We start from the raw sequence: 17,590 nt of genomic DNA, 5'->3' as shown, positions 1-17,590 counted from the left end.
AGCCTCGTACCTGGCTCGTAGAAGCCACTCCATCAGTGTTATTTGTCAGTATCATTCTTATTCTTAGCATTGTCATCATCATCAGGTCCCACAACAACCCTGGAAACTTGTTACTATAATACTCATTTCACAGATGAGGAAACTGTACCAAAGTCCTTGACAGAAAACAAAAAATGTAAAGGAGAAGATTAGAATCATAAGAAGTTGGAGACTTATTTTAAGAACAGGATGGAGACAAAACTGGGATGGGAGCAAGTTGGGACGACGCCAGCCAGATGGGCCCCAGGTCGCTGTGCCATTGAGGGGTGGAGCCTGCGGGTGTCAGGCTGGCCTGAAGGAGCAGCAGCAGGGCTGACAGACGGGAGGGAGATGACTTTTCACAGAGAATGTCCCTCTTGGTCTCAGAGTGATTTAGTGTTGGGTTTACTTCTGTGAGCCTCTGGGGTTAAAAGCCTGTCAATTCTGGCAATTCAGGCTGGTGACTTCCCTGCCCCCAGGGTGATTTGTGGGTCTGTTATAACCTATAGAACTGCTGCTTTTTCAAGATAAGTGTCAAAAATATGGTAAATGAATTCGTACGTTCATCACTTTTTTAAAAAATCAAGTATCTCGGGCTTCCCTGGTGGTGCAGTGGTTAAGAATCCTCCTGCCAATGCCGGGGACACCGGTTTGAGCCCTGGTCCGGGAGGATCCCACATGCCACGGAGCAACTAAGCTTGTGCGCCACAACTACTGAGCCCACGTGCCTAGAGCCCGTGCTCCGCAACAAGAGAAGCCACCGCAATGAGAAGCCCACGCACCGCGACAAAGAGTAGCCCCTGCTCTCTGCAACTAGAGAAAGCCCACGCGCAGCCACAAAGACACAGTGCAGCCAAAAATAAATAAATTAAATTAATTAATTTTTTAAAAAATCAAGTATCTCTTCCTCTGATCATCAGATGAGTTATTCCTCTTTACTGCTTTTCCCTTCTCTGTCTGTTCTCTTTCTTCCAGGAACCTAAGCCTGGCTAGCAGAGCATGATCAGATTGTGCATTGAATCGCCAATTCTCAAGGAAAATCAATACATGATTTTTTTTCATTGTAAAGAGAGAGCTTACAAAGAGAACAATTTATAATAAAAGCCATGTTCTTGCAAAATCATCTTCTCTCTCCCATTTGGGACTCTTTCTGCGAGCCACCACTGATTTCCTCTAGGTCACCTCCCTGTCCCATCAGGTCACATACTCAAATAAATAGGAAAGGGGAAGTGGAAAGTGAATGGGACTTGTTTGAGAAAATGAGGTGAGAAAAAATGATGAAAGAACAAAAAGGGAAATCTGTTTTTGTTTTCAAAGGAAATATGAAAAAAATTTGTCTGGATGGGGGTTTGTTTTGACAAGCTCACATAATGACGAGGATGCTTTCTAGGAAATGTTTAGTACTGTCCAAGTCTCCCCTTATTCATCGTGTGCCAGTGTGATCTCTCCAAAGCTCTTCTGTATCTTGTGTGTGCTGAGGGCTGCATGGTGTTGAGGTGTAGCTAATAACACTAACCAAGGCTCCTGGGATCAAGTACATTCAAGAAACTGAGAAAGTGTTGGACTAAACCTCTTAGGAGACTTGGAGATGAAAAGACTGAGGAGGCTGAAAAAAGTGGTGCTTAATTCAAACTTCCTGGAAGAGTCACAACGTCTAGCAGACAAGCAGTAAGCACTGAACTTGTGTTAAATGCCACATACTGTAGATGAAAGTTCTGCACAAGGGCAAGGCACCCAGCTACAAATGACCAGCAACTCAATTAATTACACTTGCTTTGTAAGAGGAACTGACAGAGGCAACAGGGAGAAAGCAAGCAAGATTTGGGGGTACACTTCCGGCCAACATTTTATTTTCTCATGTCAATGAAAATTCAATTAACTATCAAGTTAAGAAGATTAAAAAAAGGGAATTTTATTTGAGCTAAACTGAGGATTATAATCTGGGAAAAGATTCTCAGAAAGCTCTGAGAATAACATCACACAATTTTAACATTTTAACCTAGTGCAGCAAGTGCTGTGAACCAAGATGCACGAGATGTATCGTAGGAAACTACTCCAGATTGGGGGCAGGGAATGCTCCTTGGAAATGCCCCAGTTGAATCTTAAAGAATTAATGGATGCTGAGTAAGTTAAAGGGAATAAATGATGAGAGAAAGGAGGCATTCTAGGCAGAGCAAGCAGCCTGAAGAAAGCAAGGAGGAAAATAACGTTTGCGTGGGCCTGGGGGAAATGGTAATACAGGCAGTTTGAATGTTGCTGGAACATAAACTATGAGGTTGAAAATGAAGGGAGGGCTTCCTGGAGGTTCGACTTTAAAGGGTCTTGAGTCTTACATGGTGATATGAGCAGACTTTGATTTTGGCTAGATTAACTTGGCAATGGCAAGGAGGATAGATTTATCTAATTTTTTATTTTATTTATTTATTTATTTGGGCTGCGTCGGGTCTTAGTTGCAGCACACAGGGTCTCCGTTGAGACGTGGGTTTTTTCATTGTGGTGCGGGCTCTTCCTCGTGGCGTGTGGGTTTTCTCTCTCTAGTTGTGGCGCGCGGGCTCCAGGGCACGTGGGCTCTCTCGTTGAGGCACGCGAGCTCAGTAGTTGAGGTGCGCGGGCTTAGTTCCCCGACCAGGGATTGAACCCACATCCCCTGCACTGGAAGGTGGATTCTTTACCACTGGACCACCAGGGAAGTCCTGGGAGGATAGATTTAAAGAGAAGAAAGAAGGAGAACAGTTAAGAGATGCTGTCAGAATTAATCCAAGCATAAAATGATGCGGGTTTGAGCTAGGGCAGTTGGGAGCAAAGATGGAGAGGAGGTAAAATTAGCAGCACATCATGACATAATGGGATGCCGAATAAGGAGAGAGGGGAGACCAGCAGGAGGACACTGATGGTGGTTCCTGTAACTAAGAGGATGCAGGAAGAATAGCAGGTTAACGTGGGGAGAAAGGATTTCAGGGATGCTGAGCTGTGGGTACCTGTGGTGCCATCTGGACGGGGGTGTCCATGAAGAGATTTGGGTACATGAGTTTGAACTCCCGGAGAGGTTTGGAATGAGATAGAGATTTGAGAGTTAATAGTGTATAGGTGATTTCCCAAAATGCAGCTGTGATTGAGAGTGAACCAGCAATGAGCCAAAAGCAGGGCAGAAGAAGAGCCCATAAAGGAGCCCAAGAAGTGGCCAGAGAGTAAAACAAGGAAGGAGAGCTGGGGATCTTGGAAGGAGAGGGTCTCTGTCTCTGTTTGTCTCCTTCTTGGTGGTGGGAGTGTGAGGTGGGGGAGATAAATAAGCAATAACCATTGATAGGTGAATTGCTAAATCTTTCCAGTTATTCAAAGCAAAAGGTTTAGAGAAGTCTTCAATAGTTTGGAAACCACCATTCCTGGATTAGTAGCTGCATACCTGGCATCACAACCTTGCTCTGCCAAAACCTGCCGAATTACTTCCCTCTCTGGCCTGGATTTCCTCATTGTTTAAATGAGAGGATTGGATTTATAGTTCCTAAGATCCTTCAGGGAAATGGGCTTGTAGTAACGATGGGAAAATTGGAGGCAGAGTTTGTGCTGCAGCATCTGGAAGATGACTGCTTTCCCTGTGACGGTGAAGATATGTCCTTGCTGACACTCAATTTGGCTCAGAATCCAGGGACAGTGGGTGTTTGTAAACATTCACTTTTCCTCAAACAGACACATGTGGATTGGTGTGTAAGTTCTTCCAAAATCGTGAGTCCAGCCAATGTATAAAAGGACAATATAGCACAGGGAGATCGGCTGGGTGGTTTGTGACCACCTAGAGGGGTGGGATAGGGAGGGTGGGAGGGAGGGAGACGCAAGAGGGAAGAGAGATGGGAACATATGTATATGTATAACTGATTCACTTTGTTGTAAAGCAGAAACTAACACAACATTGTAAAGCAATTGTACTCCAATAAAGATGTTTAAAAAAAAAAAAAGGACAATATCGAAGCAAAAAATTGAGTTTTTCCAGTCTGGCAATATCCCACCTTGAGCTGTGTGACCCCCTCCAGGGACTGTGAGCCGCAGGAGGACATTTCGAGAGGGGCCCCATCTGCTTCTGCCTGTGTGGCCACCTTGGCTCTAACAAGCTTTTACATTCATGGCTATTTAAATAGGGAACTTAACTGAACCTCAGAGTGGGTGTGTGGGTATGTGGGTGTGTGATGTGTGGGCTCTTCCTACCCACTGTAACCCATGTGAAAGATTATAGGTTCCCTTTGATTCAAGACTCTGGGAACTCGCACGTATTTAATTAGTAAGTAACCCACATAGACTCATACTGAAAAGTGCTTTATAATAGCAGTCCCCAACATTTTTGGCACCAGGGACCGGTTTCGTGGAAGTCAATTTTTCCACGGACGGGGGCGGGGAGGGGATGGTTTAGACGGTAATGCCAGCGATCAGGGCACGGGGGGGTTCAGGCGGTAACGTGAGCGATGGGGAGTGATGGGGAGCGGCAGACGAAGCTTTGCTCGCTCGCTTGCCCACTCCTCACCTCCTGCTGTGCGGCCTGGCTCCTAATAGGCCGCGGACTGGTACCGGCCCACGGCCCGGGGGTTGGGGACCCCTGCTTTGTAAGACCTTCTATTGCAACCCTCTAGCCTTGATTCAGATCAGTTATTATTTTTAAGATATTAAAAAATTCTTTGAGGTAATTGTAGATTCACATGCAGTTATAAGAAGTAGTACAGAGAAATCCCATATACCCTTCACCCAGTTTCCCCCAGTGGTAACATCTCGTATAACTTTGGTACAACATCAGAACCAATAAATGGATATTCATACAAACCACCTACCTTATTCAGATTTCACCAGTTTTACAAGCACTAATTGATGTGTGAGTGTGTGTGTGTGTGTGTGTATTCACAGTTCTATGCAATTTTAACATGTATAGATTTCTGGAACGTTTGCTACAGTACAGAACAGTTCCATCATAAAGATCCCTCATGCTACCCATTTGTACCTCGCTTCTGCACCTCCCTTCTGCCTACCGACCTAACTCCTGGAAAGCACTAATCTGTTCTACGTCACTATAATTTCGTCATTTCAAGAATGTTATATAAATGGAATCGTACAGTATATAACCTCTTGAGATTAGATTGTCTTCATTCAGTGTAATTCCCTTGAGATCCGTCCAAGTTGTGTGTATGGAGAGTTTGTTCCTTTTTGGTCCTAAGTAGCATTCCACGGTATTTAACAGTTTATTTAACCATTCACTCATTGAGGGACATTTGGGTTATTTCCAGTTTTCTGCTATCATGCATGAAGCTGCTATAAACATTCCACTACAGGCTTTTGTGTGAGCATAAGTCTTCATTTCTCTGGGACAAATGTCCAGGAATATAATTGCTGGGTCATATGGTAGTTGCGTGTTGTTTTTTAAGAAACTTCAAACTGTTTTCCATAGCGGCTATACCATTTTACATTCTCACCAGCAGTGTATGAGTGACCCAATTTTACCACATCCTTACCATTGTTTGGGTGCTGTCACTTTTTAAAATTTTAGTCATTCTGATAGGCAGGTAGTAATAGCTCATTGTGGTTTTAATTTGCAGTTCTCTGATGGCTAATGAGGTTGAACATCTTTTTGTTGTGCTTATTTGTCGTCTGTATATCCCCTTCAGTGAAATGTCTCTTAATGTCTTTTGCCTGTTTTCTCATTGTTCTTTTATTGTTCAGTTTTGAGAGATCTTTAGATTTTCTAGAGGCAAGTCCTCTGACAGCTATATGGCTTACAAATACTTTCTCCCACTCTGTAGCTCATCTTTTCATTCTCTTCACAAGTTTCTCTCAGAGCAAAAGTTTTTCATTTTGATGAGGTACAATTTTTCAGTTTTTCCTTTTCTGGATCATCTGATTAGTGTCCAGTCTCTGAACTCTTTCCCTAGGGACCCAAGATTTTCCCCTATGATTTTTTTCGAAAGTTTTATAGTTTTACATTTTACATTTCAGTCTGTGATACATCTTGAGATAATTTTTGTATAAGGTGTGAAGTTTAGATCAAGACTCATGTCATTCCTCAGAATTTTGTAATTTTCCAGATACAGATCCTGTACATGTTTTGTTAGATTTATACCACTTTCATTTTCTTTGGAACAATGCAAAATGGCATTATTTTTTAATTAATGAGTATTTTTTCAGAGACTTCTTCACCCCCAAACAAACAAACAAACAAATGTAGGGTTTAAAACAAACCTCAAAGCAATCTAATCATAGCTGATGTTTTGTCTGATAACTTGCCTTCTTGTCTGAAGGGGAAGTAAGGCACCTTCCTAATGAGGCTGGTCACCAATTAGAAGCACAGCTTCATCAAGGAGCCCCTGTTCTCATAGTCTTTGATTCAGTAACTGACGTGAGTGACCTTCAGCTAGTTCTTCACTTCTCTGAGGTTTAACTTCCTCTTATTATAAAATGAAAATAACAATGCTTTCTTTACAAGTAATGCTGAGAAGATGAAATTAAATTAGAAAAGAGAATTTATGTGAAAATATTTGGCACATAAGTAAACGATCAAGAAATGTTTCTTTCCTTCCTTTTCTCCTTTCCCATCTTCTACCCTCCACCTTCACTCCTTTTCTTTCCTCCTCTTTTCTTCCTTTCCATTCGTAATTCATGCCACCTAGCCAGGTCTTTATGGTGGGTGTGGGATGTTTGTTCCAGTAGGGTTCCTGTTCTAACTACAGTTTGCCTAGTTGAATAGGAGACCGACTCACCTGTGCCCAGCTAGTCCCCAGAACCTCTCTCCCTCCACCACCATATACCCTATAATGGATGATATAATGATGAGGATTGCTAAATAATGAAGTCTGTTGCTTTTATTTAAATTCTTTTCACTAAGGAGTTCAGTGAGTTTTTATGAGCGATGAGCCACCTGTCTGTTTTCATGAAGGGAAGGTGATCTATGGTAGTCAATTAGCGTGGGTTGGGGGGCCTGGGAGTACCTCTGACAAGCAACCGAAGCCTCTCAGGCCTTGTTGGATTTGGGTGTGGGCCTTAGCAAAATACAGAATATAGAGAAGCAAGCTCATAGTTTGATGTAGAGACAGCCCTGAAGATCTTGGGCCGAGCCCAGAGTAATAGACTCGGATTAGAGTAAGCCAAGGGAGGTAGTCATTCTCCACGTAGAATCCACCCTGTATAAGAGATGGCTCTATATAGAGACCCCGAAGAAATGAGGCAAGGGAAAGGAATTTCTCCTTTAGAAATTCGAATTAAACTGGAGCCCTTCTAGGGCTGATTATCCCTTTTTTCTTCTTTCCCATTTGACAAGTGTTCATCCAGTTAATTTGGAACAAGTCCTCTCCTTCCATCTCTAATAGTAACTGCGGGCCAGCTAGATATGACTCGGGAGCCCTTGAAGTTGCAGGCTGGGGCATCTACCCCAGCGTCCTAATTGTTGTCAGACAATCAATGATCCTAACTGGTTAAAAGCCTGGAAGATTATGTCACCCTCTGCCCTTTACCCACAGATGTCAAACCAAGATGGAAACCATGGGCAAGGAAACATCCAGTACATCCTTGCAGGATACCTTATGAAAGGAAGATGCTTTTTGTTGAAAATCTGTTCATTTTGCATTAGAAATAGAAATGTCTCTTTGGAATTGTATTGGCTTAGGAAGAAGAGAACCAGTAGAAATAGAACTTCAAACAGATCTTGGTCTTTACTAATATATTTTTAGTTTTTCTTCAAGGGCTACTTGTCCCAGTAATAATTTCTATCCTGCAGTTCTCCCCTTTACGTTCTTTTAGTGGAAGTCATGGGAATGATAGTGTTTAGAGCAGGGGGTTGGCCCAGAGCAGTACATTGGCCTCCCCAAATTCTTGCCAGATGTCTGGGACACCCACCCAGAGCTCATCTCACTTAGTTGCTTCTGAAGACTAAAGTGATGGGCTCTGATCACAGAAAAATCACCCATGCCAATCTCTTCCTCTTCTTTCTCCAGCAAGGATTGAAAATAGTTCACCATGCAGAGAAGACACTGTCCAGCTTCTGTAAGTGGCAGAAGAGCATCAATCCCAAGAGTGACCTCAACCCTGCCCATCATGATGTGGCCGTCCTTCTCACCAGGTACCCCAGAGCCAGGGGCTGCAAGGCAGGGAGGGCTGGCAGGTGAAAGGGTTGCCAGGTATTCAACCTCATGAGATTCTTCTGCTCTTTGCTGCTCTTGTCATTTAAAAGGCAGCGTCTATCAACTAGACACTTCCCGACTCCCATACCAGTAAGGGAGCAGTCAGCAAACTTGCTAAATGCCCACAGCTCTCTGTGTTAATAAACTGCATCTGCTCTTTCCTATCGCAGTGATGATTTCATCTTTAAAACTGGCTTTTCGGTGCAGCTCTGTAAACAATCAGGAAGCTTGTTTGCAGATCCTCATTAAAGGCTCCTTTAACTCTTAACCATGGAATTTCTCATCCTTTAATTTTCTTTTTAAAAATTTCCTCCAATTTAGAAACCTGCAACTATCTCTACAGAAATCAGTCCTCCTTGTAACCCATCTCTGACTGATGTTGAAGACAGAACATGGGGAGAAGGTCCTCCCCTGAGTAGGCAGAGTGGTTTGCTTGCACCTTTCCCCCTTTTACCCTCATGAAGATACTATTTGTTCTGACTATAGAGAGACCCTATGGTGCTAAAGAAGAACCGTCAGACCTTCTAGGACTCATAGCTGTGAAAAGCTAGTGAATTTACCTGATCAGCCTAGGCTCTTGGAATGCTATGTTTGCTCATTGATTCAATAAATATTTTTTGAGTACCTACTATGTAACAGACACTATTTTAATCTAGACAAGTGACGCTCTTAATGGGGGGAAAGTAAGTTTTCACTGGGCACTCCTATGCAGATTCAGAGACATCCTGAAATCCAGGGATGTGTAGTGGAAGAGGCCCTTCAGCCTGGCCCTCCAGCTGAAGAGACCCTCATGAGCGGAAAGGCCCTGGGTGTCTGTCTGTTGTCCCTGGGGAGGACAGGCTGCCCCGAACATCTTGGCTTGTCATCTGTCCCTTTGACGGGGTTATCCCAGTGCATAGGTTATGTACAAGGGATGATCATCAGCCTCCACCCTATCCAAATTTCTGTCTTACCCTGACCCAAAATTCCAATCACCAGACTCACTCTTTTGAGTGATAGTATCAAAACTTCAGTTGAATGCACGTACGTTCCAAAATAAGTCCGTGGCATAAACCTATTACATTAGGTTCATTAGGTCTTACGACGCCTGGGTTGATCATAGCTCCCCTGGGAAATAGGTTGGTGTGGGTGTAGAATGTAAGCACAGAGGCTTTGGGGAGCCAGCAGGCAGCCAGGGAACATGAGGATCCAGGCAAGTGGCCAGGCGAAGGCTTCGGTCTAGGCAGGACCTGGCTGCAGGGAAGAACCCTGGATCATGGGACCAGCATTGGCCACCTGGCAGCTGTGTCTCAGCACCGTCTCTTTTCTTTCCCTGAAAGCAGAAGTAGTTTCTCCTCTCATTCTCACATGCATAAATCAGTGAGTTAACGATAGTTGGCATTTAGGGAGTATTTGACACAGGCCAGGCCCTATGATACATCTGTTAGAACAATCAGCATTCCATTTAATCTCCACAACAACCTTGGTAGTTCATTACTGTCAATCATTCCTATTGTACAGATGGGGAAACTGAGGCTTAATTATGTCACTTGCCCCAAATCTCACTGCTTTTAACAGGTACAGTAGAGACTTAAATCCAGGTAGCTTGACCCCAATAGCCATACTGTTACCCAGTAAGAATACGAAGGATCTGTTCTCCTTTTTTTCTTACTGTGATAATTTTTCTTCCTTAGAACAGGGGTCAGGTTTCAAGCTTTTATGAACCTCACCAACTCCTAGACAGTAGAGAGAATTTCAAGTTCTGAAGCAGGATTTCTCAATATCAACACCATTGACATTTTGGGTTGGCTAATTCTTTGCTGTGAGGGGCTGTGCATTGAAGTGTATTTAACAGTATCCCTGGGGCCTTCCCTGGTGGTCCAGTGGTTAAGAATCCACCTTCCAATGCAGGGGACGTGGGTTCGATCCCTGGTCTGGATCAGGATCCCTGGTCTGGATCGATCCCTGTGTGGGAAGATCCCACATGCCACGGGGCCACTAAGCCTGTGTGCCACAGCTACAGACCCCACGCACTGTGGAGCCCACGCACCACAGCTAGAGAGAAGCCCACGCGCCACAAGAAAAGATTCTGCATGCCATAGCTAAGACCCAATGTAGCCAAAAATAAATAAATAAATATCAGAAAAAAACAAAACAGTATCTCTGGCCTCTATCCATGAGATGGCAGTAGCACCCTCCTCCAAGTTGTGACAGCCAAAACTGTCTCCAGACATTGCCAGATGTTCCCTAGGAGGGTGCGGGGAACAAAAATCAACCCCTGTTGAGAACCTCTGCTCTGAAGAAATAGGTAGGCTCAGGAAGGGAGGGAAGTATAAGGCTGAACTTGCCTCTGGAGGACTACGCTGAGATCCACTTCAACAGAGCTCGCAATAGAGGTGCATTCGGTAGAAGGTGGGTTTGGCGTGAACACGCCTTGTGAAATGGGGCTGGTGGCTGCATGCCAAGGCGTGTTTTCTCTTTTACTATCCCCAGTGCATGGTGGAGGTGGAGCTGATCTCCTGGGAGCTTAAGCTCTTTGCCTGCAAGACCACCCCTATCTTACAATCCTTTTGTTACCTGCTTTTATCTTCTTGAGTACTGGATACTTAGTAGGCACTCAATGAACAGTTATTTAAGGGACCCAACTTCCTGCACTTTCAGAAAGTTGCTAGATTACCAAAAAGCATCATTCGTCTTTTCCCAGCAGCTCCATGCAGACCTAGACTTTTTTTTTTTTAATGAAATAATAAAAAGTAAATCTAGCAGTAGGGGTGGCAAAGTGTTTGGTCGGTCCAACCACAGACTCAGAAATTATTTGAAATGCTTGGGCTATATGATCCAATCTAGCTCTCCAACACGGAACTACCACTGCTAGTAGGGGTGTGGATTCATGTCTGCTGAGCATGCTGGGAGATGACAGTTGCTTTCTCCTGTTCCATTGTCCCAGCCATTGCCTCTTGGAGAACTGAGAACTTATGGGGTTTCTCAGAGCCTGAACCTTTTCTATGGCCCAATGGACACAATAAAGCAGACCATTTATTGCCAGAAATCACACCCACACAAATCCCACGAGCTGAAGGTCTGCAACCAGCTAAAGCGCAGAACCCTGTTGGCCTTTGTGCTAGTCTTTCTTGGCAAAGACTTCTTAACTAAAGAAAACCATACGGCTAATTAACGACTCTTCAAAACTCTTGTCACTGACTGAAAGGAGCCCTACTAGGATATGGGAGCACATTTTTATATTTAAAAGCCGTAACTAGTATTTTGTAAGATCCTAGGAATGTTTATTTGTGTGTCCATCCCCTCCCATATGCAGTATTGTTAGGGTGGTGGAACTGGAGAGACCATTAATTTGATCTCTGGATGGGTTGATTGCACCAATTCCCTTTTTCATGAATGACTAAAAATTCTCAGATGAGTTTTGATGACAGACCTCAGAACGACCAAAAAGGTGTTTCATGTTTGAAAAAACCTCAGCCACTGATGGTTGTCCCTTCCCTATTTAAAAGTTCAAATTAATTCCAGTTTTCAATCAAATCCTTCCCTTATGGGTCAAATAATATAATTTGGCCTCCTGAGATTAAGAGCAAAAGCAACTCAAAGTAAAACATTTGCCATATTTTCCTACCTTTTTCAGGTGTTAGTGAGATTCAATCATCAAGTGGTGAAATCAGAATAATTCTAGTGAATTCAAAATTGCTCCCTAATTTGTATGGACTATTAAAACATTTTAAATCATGCTTTACAGACCATATTGAATGTGAATTAATACCCAGATTTTTTCCAGGAGGTTTTTTTTTTTTTTCCAGATGTTTCTTTGGGTACCTACTCATCTCTGTTCTCTACTTTCAGAAAAGACATCTGTGCTGGTGTCAATCACCCCTGTGAGACTCTGGGTCTGTCCCACCTGTCGGGAATGTGCCAGCCTCACCGGAGTTGTAACATCAATGAAGATTCTGGACTCCCCTTGGCTTTCACAATTGCCCATGAGCTTGGACACAGGTAAAGGGGCAAGGAAACTGAGATCTCTTCCTCATGTTCATGCATCAGTATCAGTAGAGGGAATGGAGGGAAACTTAAACAGGGTGTCAGGAGAATCTGATTGCATTGTGGCTTGAGAATCACCCTCTTAAATCTCTGCTTCCTCATCTGTAAAGGGGGGAATGGGGAATCACACATGACAAAGATTCCACTGTCTTTTCCGCTCTGACCCCTTGTACCATCGACATCACAGAGTCAAAGAGGCCCCTCAGTTCTCTGAGTTAGAATGAAGCGAGCAGAAACAAGGAGATAAGCTTTAACTTAATTGATTAATTCAGGAGTAACAATCCCTATTTAGTTCTTATGAAATTGTAATATTGTTAATATCACTAAAAAGTCATAAACCTTAACATTTTGTGCCCTTACTTTATGCCAGATGCTTTGCATTGTGTCACTGAATCCTCTCAACAACATTACGAAGTAGATACTATTGTTAGTCCCATTTTACTTATATGTATTAAAGGAGAACACTGAATAAAGAAAAAATGGAAAACTGCTATAAACTTGGAAAGCCCAGCAGACAAACACCAGTTAACAGAAGGTCCAAGTTGTCACACAGATGTGTGAATTTGATTAGGTGAATTGATTGAAGGCAGGTTTCAGAAAAGTTGAATAAAGGAATAATGAGAATTCTGGATTCTCTAGGTATCAGAAGTTCCCATGGAGGAAAGATCTTAGCTTATTCACGACTTAACTTATCGGTGTATGTATTAACCACAGATAAGAGAACAGCACACTGATTGGAAGCTCAGAGTGGGGGGGTCCTTGTAAATGGCTCAACTATACCCTTGCCTGTTATGTAGCCACCAGCCTGGGTCTCCTCCCTCCAAAATGGAAGCCGAACGCTGGGCATGTTCGGAGTATCCAGCCAGAAAAGGAGGTGGGATTAGGAAGAGCCCTGTTGACTGGATTATTCAAGGCCCAGCCTCTCTGGCCTGAGCTTTCCCACCATTTTTCTCATATAATATTGGAACTTTTCAAAATACTTTTGCCTGAAGTACAAAACCAGAGTATCGGCTTGGGAGTTCAGAAAAGTGAGTGCTTATTCTGGCTTTTCCCTCAACCAGTATTATGACCTTAGAGAATTCCCTTCACCTCTTTGTGCTTATTTCCTTATCTCTGAAAGGAGTAGGTTGAATTAGGTACTGTGATTTCTTTGATCCTTACCAAAAAGCCCTGGGAGATAAATGTGATATATTCTAGTACCCTTAATGATAAAAAATTCAAATACAAAGAGGTTAAGGGACTTGCTTATGATTAAATAATGATTGAGGACTGAATGCTAGGTCTTGAGAAGACCAGGCCATAGTTGTTGGCATGTTGATAATAAGTTGGCAAAATGAAAATTATTAGTATGTGCAAATGTATAGGCATCCTCAGTCCTGCTATGTGGAAGGACTGTCCCTTGTAGCTTCCAGTAAAGTCATTGGTATCGGCAGTATCTGCTGACCAAGCAATGTCAAGTGACTACAACTAGGTCAAACTGAGAAATGATTGCTCAAGACATCCCCAGCAATGGTATGCCCAGGCTAAAGAAAAGTGGAGAAGACATTCTTAAATGCTCACCACCTGTGTCCAAAGAATGGATCCTTGATACACTCAATTCAATTTGGCAGTTTTTAAAAAGTAAACTGGTGGTAATACTGCCATATGACCCAGCAATTGTACTCCTGGGCATTTATCCTGGAGAAATGAAGATTTATGTTCATACCAAAAAGCCTGTACATGAATTTTTTTTTCCACATCTTTATTGGAGTATAATTGCTTTACAGTGTTGTGTTAGTTTCTGCATGAGTGTTTATAGAAGCTTAATCTTAATAGCCCAAAACTGGAAGAAACCCAGGGGTTGTTTCAACTCAATATGGTGAATGGTTAAATAAAATGTGATGGATCCATACCGTGGAATACTACTCAGCAAGAAAAAGGAACCAACTATTGATACATGCAGTGACCTTGATGAATCTTTGAACAATTACGCTCAGTGAAAAAAGCCAATCCCAAAAGGTTACATACTGTAAGATTCCATTTACGCAGCATTATTGAAATAACAAAATTATCTAAATAGAGAACGTATTAATGGCTGCCAGGGTTTGAGGAGGGAATGGGGGAGGGAAGGAAGTGGGTGTGGCTATAAAGTGCAACGTGAGGAATCCTTGTGATGGTGAAAATGTTCTGTCTTGACTGTATCAACATCAGTATCCTAGTTGTGATATTGTATTACAGTTTTGCAAGATGTTACCATGAGGGGAAAGTGGGTAAAGGGTGCATGGGACCTCTTTGTATTATTTCTTACAACTTGCATCTGAATCTATAATGACATAATAATATAAATTTAATATATAAATATAATAAATTAAAAGTTTAATTTTTAAAAGGGGGCATTGGGCCATGTACAGATGACCTAAATAGAACAGTCTTCTAAATGGCAAAAAAAAAAAGTTTTGGGTCACTGATAAGAAAGACAGAGTTGAAGGAAGACATGTAACCTTGAGTTTGAGTGATAGAAGAAAATGCTTTGGTAAGACACAAAACTGAAGAAGAGAAGACATTAAGAGTGTCCTGAAGTGTCCTGAGAAACTTGTTCATAGCTAAAGATCCTTCTGAGGTATTTAGTTCTTTCTTTAGGTGTAAAGTTCTAGCTAGCTGTGGACCAAACTGAGAAACACTGGGCAGATCAATGAAATGGCCTGCAGCTGCCCAGAAAAAGAAAATACAATAAGCTACTATCCCTAAGAAGATACTCATCATAGTTCAATAACAAAGATACCCCATTGTTCTTGAAAACTTAGTTGTTTCATCACTGATTGCGTAGGATGCAAAATAGAAAGTGAAGTTAACTAACTTGTGCTATGGCCTAAATAAATAATTTGATTTTTATTCTGAGAAAAAAAAAGTTTTTAAATTCCGTTTATGAGAAGCCTGGATTATAGCCCTCATCCATACCTAAGCTCTCATCCCTTCTTAGGTAAGTTACCAAAAATGAAGATGGAATTCCAGCAGGAAATTTAAAAACCTCTCTGAGACTTAGCATCCTTTTCCTTTAAGTAATGAAAATATCATGATAGAGATGAACACTTAAAATGCAATATCCACCCAATATATCCCACTCTTCTGGATTGTGATATTCCATTTATTTCATTTATAGAGCTTTGCTTGTTGCATATACCAAATTGATATTTTCTGAATGAGTTAGAAAAGCTCACATTCATATTTTGATGATTCTTGTTCTCTGCTGGTTCTACACCACCATAAAATAAACAGTAGAAGGCAAGGAATGTCTCACCAAGTGATACCCTGAAACCCAGGCAGTGACTTAGCTTACTGTTTCATGTCTATAATTTCATAAACCCATCTAACAGGAATTACAAAACAAAGATGTAGTAAAGCAGGCTAATCCAACAGCCCAGTTAGTTGTGTCAGACTGTAGTAGGCTCCTTACTCCAAGCTGCTCTTGAGGTTCATCCCACCTGCTGGAAAGTAGCTTCCTGGAAACACCTTCCATCCCTTTGACCCCGTGTGCTTTCCTTGTCTCTCATTTTTCATTGACCCAGTGATCCCATGTGACAGGAGTGCTCCCCCCATTTAGAGAAAGCAGACATGTCCAGAGGGACCTTTGTTTAGTAGCACTGCTTTTCTTTTGTTGGATGGGAGCACAGAGGAGTGATAAAGCTGGAGGGGGAATGCTTTAGTGAATTAAAAACTTTAGAGGAAACAATATCAGTTCCTTTTGGGGAACTAATATATGGAGAGTATAGGTTTGAAGCCACCCAGTATATAGGATCCAGCCATATGGCTTGTCTTATTGGAATAGCCAATGCTAGAAAAACAATTATTCATGGAGATTTTTAGAACCATGCTTGTTTAGGAATTTTCCTAATTATTGAACAGGTGAACTTGTGGAATTCTTTATGAACTGGGTAGGACTGGATTTGCAACAGGCTGGGGAAGGCTTGCTCAAGGGGGAAATAAAAACAACTTTCATTGAATTAAATTCTTTGTGGTTGGGTGGTGAGAGCTCTGTAGATTAACTCTCTGACTCCTTTGTGAGTTTTGTATTCATGTGGAATGTGATAGGAGTCTGTAAGTAAGTTGATAACATCTTAATGTATTAAAAATAATACAAGAAAATCCCTAAATCCCCCAAAGACTATTTTCTGCAAGAGTTGCTAATGTTGATCAGGAGATTTTTATTAAAGTTAGATATGAGCTTCCCTGTCAGAGGGATTGAATTTCACTAGCAGAGTAAAAGGTCATACTTTCCTCTGTTCAGATTTGGAAAGTTGAGCCAACATCTCTAGGTTGTAAGTGTCCAATAAGCAGATTTCAGCGGAGAGGGGTCTTGTGGGGACCCAGAAGTCATCTTGATGGCGATCCTGAGGATTTGGCTTATAAACTGACACTTCTCAGTCTGCCTTTTTCCCAGGCACCTCCTTGCCATGGGAGTCAGTTAAGCACTTTAGGGCCTTTCAAGGCTGCTTCACCTTGTCACCCCTGGCAGTGGGAGGTCAGGGAGCCAACCGAGCAAGACACAGACAAGAGCACTGATTTAGGAGCCCAAAGATCTGCAGAAGACCTAGTTTTGCCACAAACTAGCTCATGACTTTTGACAAATCTCAAACTCTCAACTTACTTGTCTAGAAAAGGAAAATAAGCTAGCTAGACAATGATAAAAACAGCAATAAAAAAGTTCTTTCATTTATACAACATATATATATATATATATATATATGCCAGGCACCTTGCTAAGTGATTTTGAAACTTTATTCCACTCAAATCTCATCCCAGGACTATGATGATGACTCCATTTTCTGCTCAGTGAAACTCAGCAAGTTTCAGTAACTCACAGATCCTTAAGTAGCAGAGCTGGAATTCAAATCCAAATCATCTGTCTTCAGATACCCCGCTCTTAACCCTTGGACTGTAAGGTGTCCCTAATGTGTGTGATGTTGGAGGACTCATAACAATACTAGAAGGAAATCCATCCCCTCCAAGCTTGTGGCCTTTGACAAAGTCTTCCATAGGCTTCCCCTCTCATGCTGTCCCTTAAATTATGATGAAAAAGGAAGAGGAAGGTAGCAAAACCTTTTGTGCTAAGGTTGCTACAGCAGGAGAAAGAGGACAGATGGACGCAAGATTTACCCCCGACTCTAGTCTCATAGAAGCCAAAGCCAAACTGGAAGCTTTTAGCTTTCTGCCAAACAGAAGTTTTTGAATTAGCCACATGGCTCCCAGGGTTGCATATTTGAAACAAAGCCATGCCTGAAATGTTTCCTGTGCTTTTGAGTTGAAAATTAGCTAGACCCCTCTAACTTCAAAGGCCCGCTTTGGAATCAGATGCCTTCTGTACAGAGGTGGCTCCCCGTGGGTTATTTTCACCTTGGAGAAACTGTGGTTTGCTCCTTGTT

General features: G+C 42.3%; 1 protein-coding gene across 2 annotated transcripts in view; it reads left to right on the top strand.

The window, feature by feature from the left end:
- The window catches only part of ADAMTS12 (ADAM metallopeptidase with thrombospondin type 1 motif 12), a 433,405-nt gene that overhangs the window by 257,371 nt on the left and 158,444 nt on the right, over positions 1 to 17,590 (top strand). For both annotated transcript variants that reach the window (XM_055086520.1, XM_055086519.1), the window contains exons 6-7: positions 7,980 to 8,104; positions 11,997 to 12,146. In XM_055086520.1, coding sequence (XP_054942495.1) covers positions 7,980 to 8,104; positions 11,997 to 12,146 — 275 coding nt within the window. The remainder of the gene's footprint in view (positions 1 to 7,979; positions 8,105 to 11,996; positions 12,147 to 17,590) is intronic.

This window comes from Physeter macrocephalus, chromosome 8 (genome assembly GCF_002837175.3).
Source record: "Physeter macrocephalus isolate SW-GA chromosome 8, ASM283717v5, whole genome shotgun sequence".
Taxonomy (NCBI): Eukaryota; Metazoa; Chordata; class Mammalia; order Artiodactyla; family Physeteridae; genus Physeter; species Physeter macrocephalus.
The sequence above is the reverse complement of the archived record's forward strand: the minus strand, read 5'-3'. Positions and strand labels throughout refer to the sequence as shown.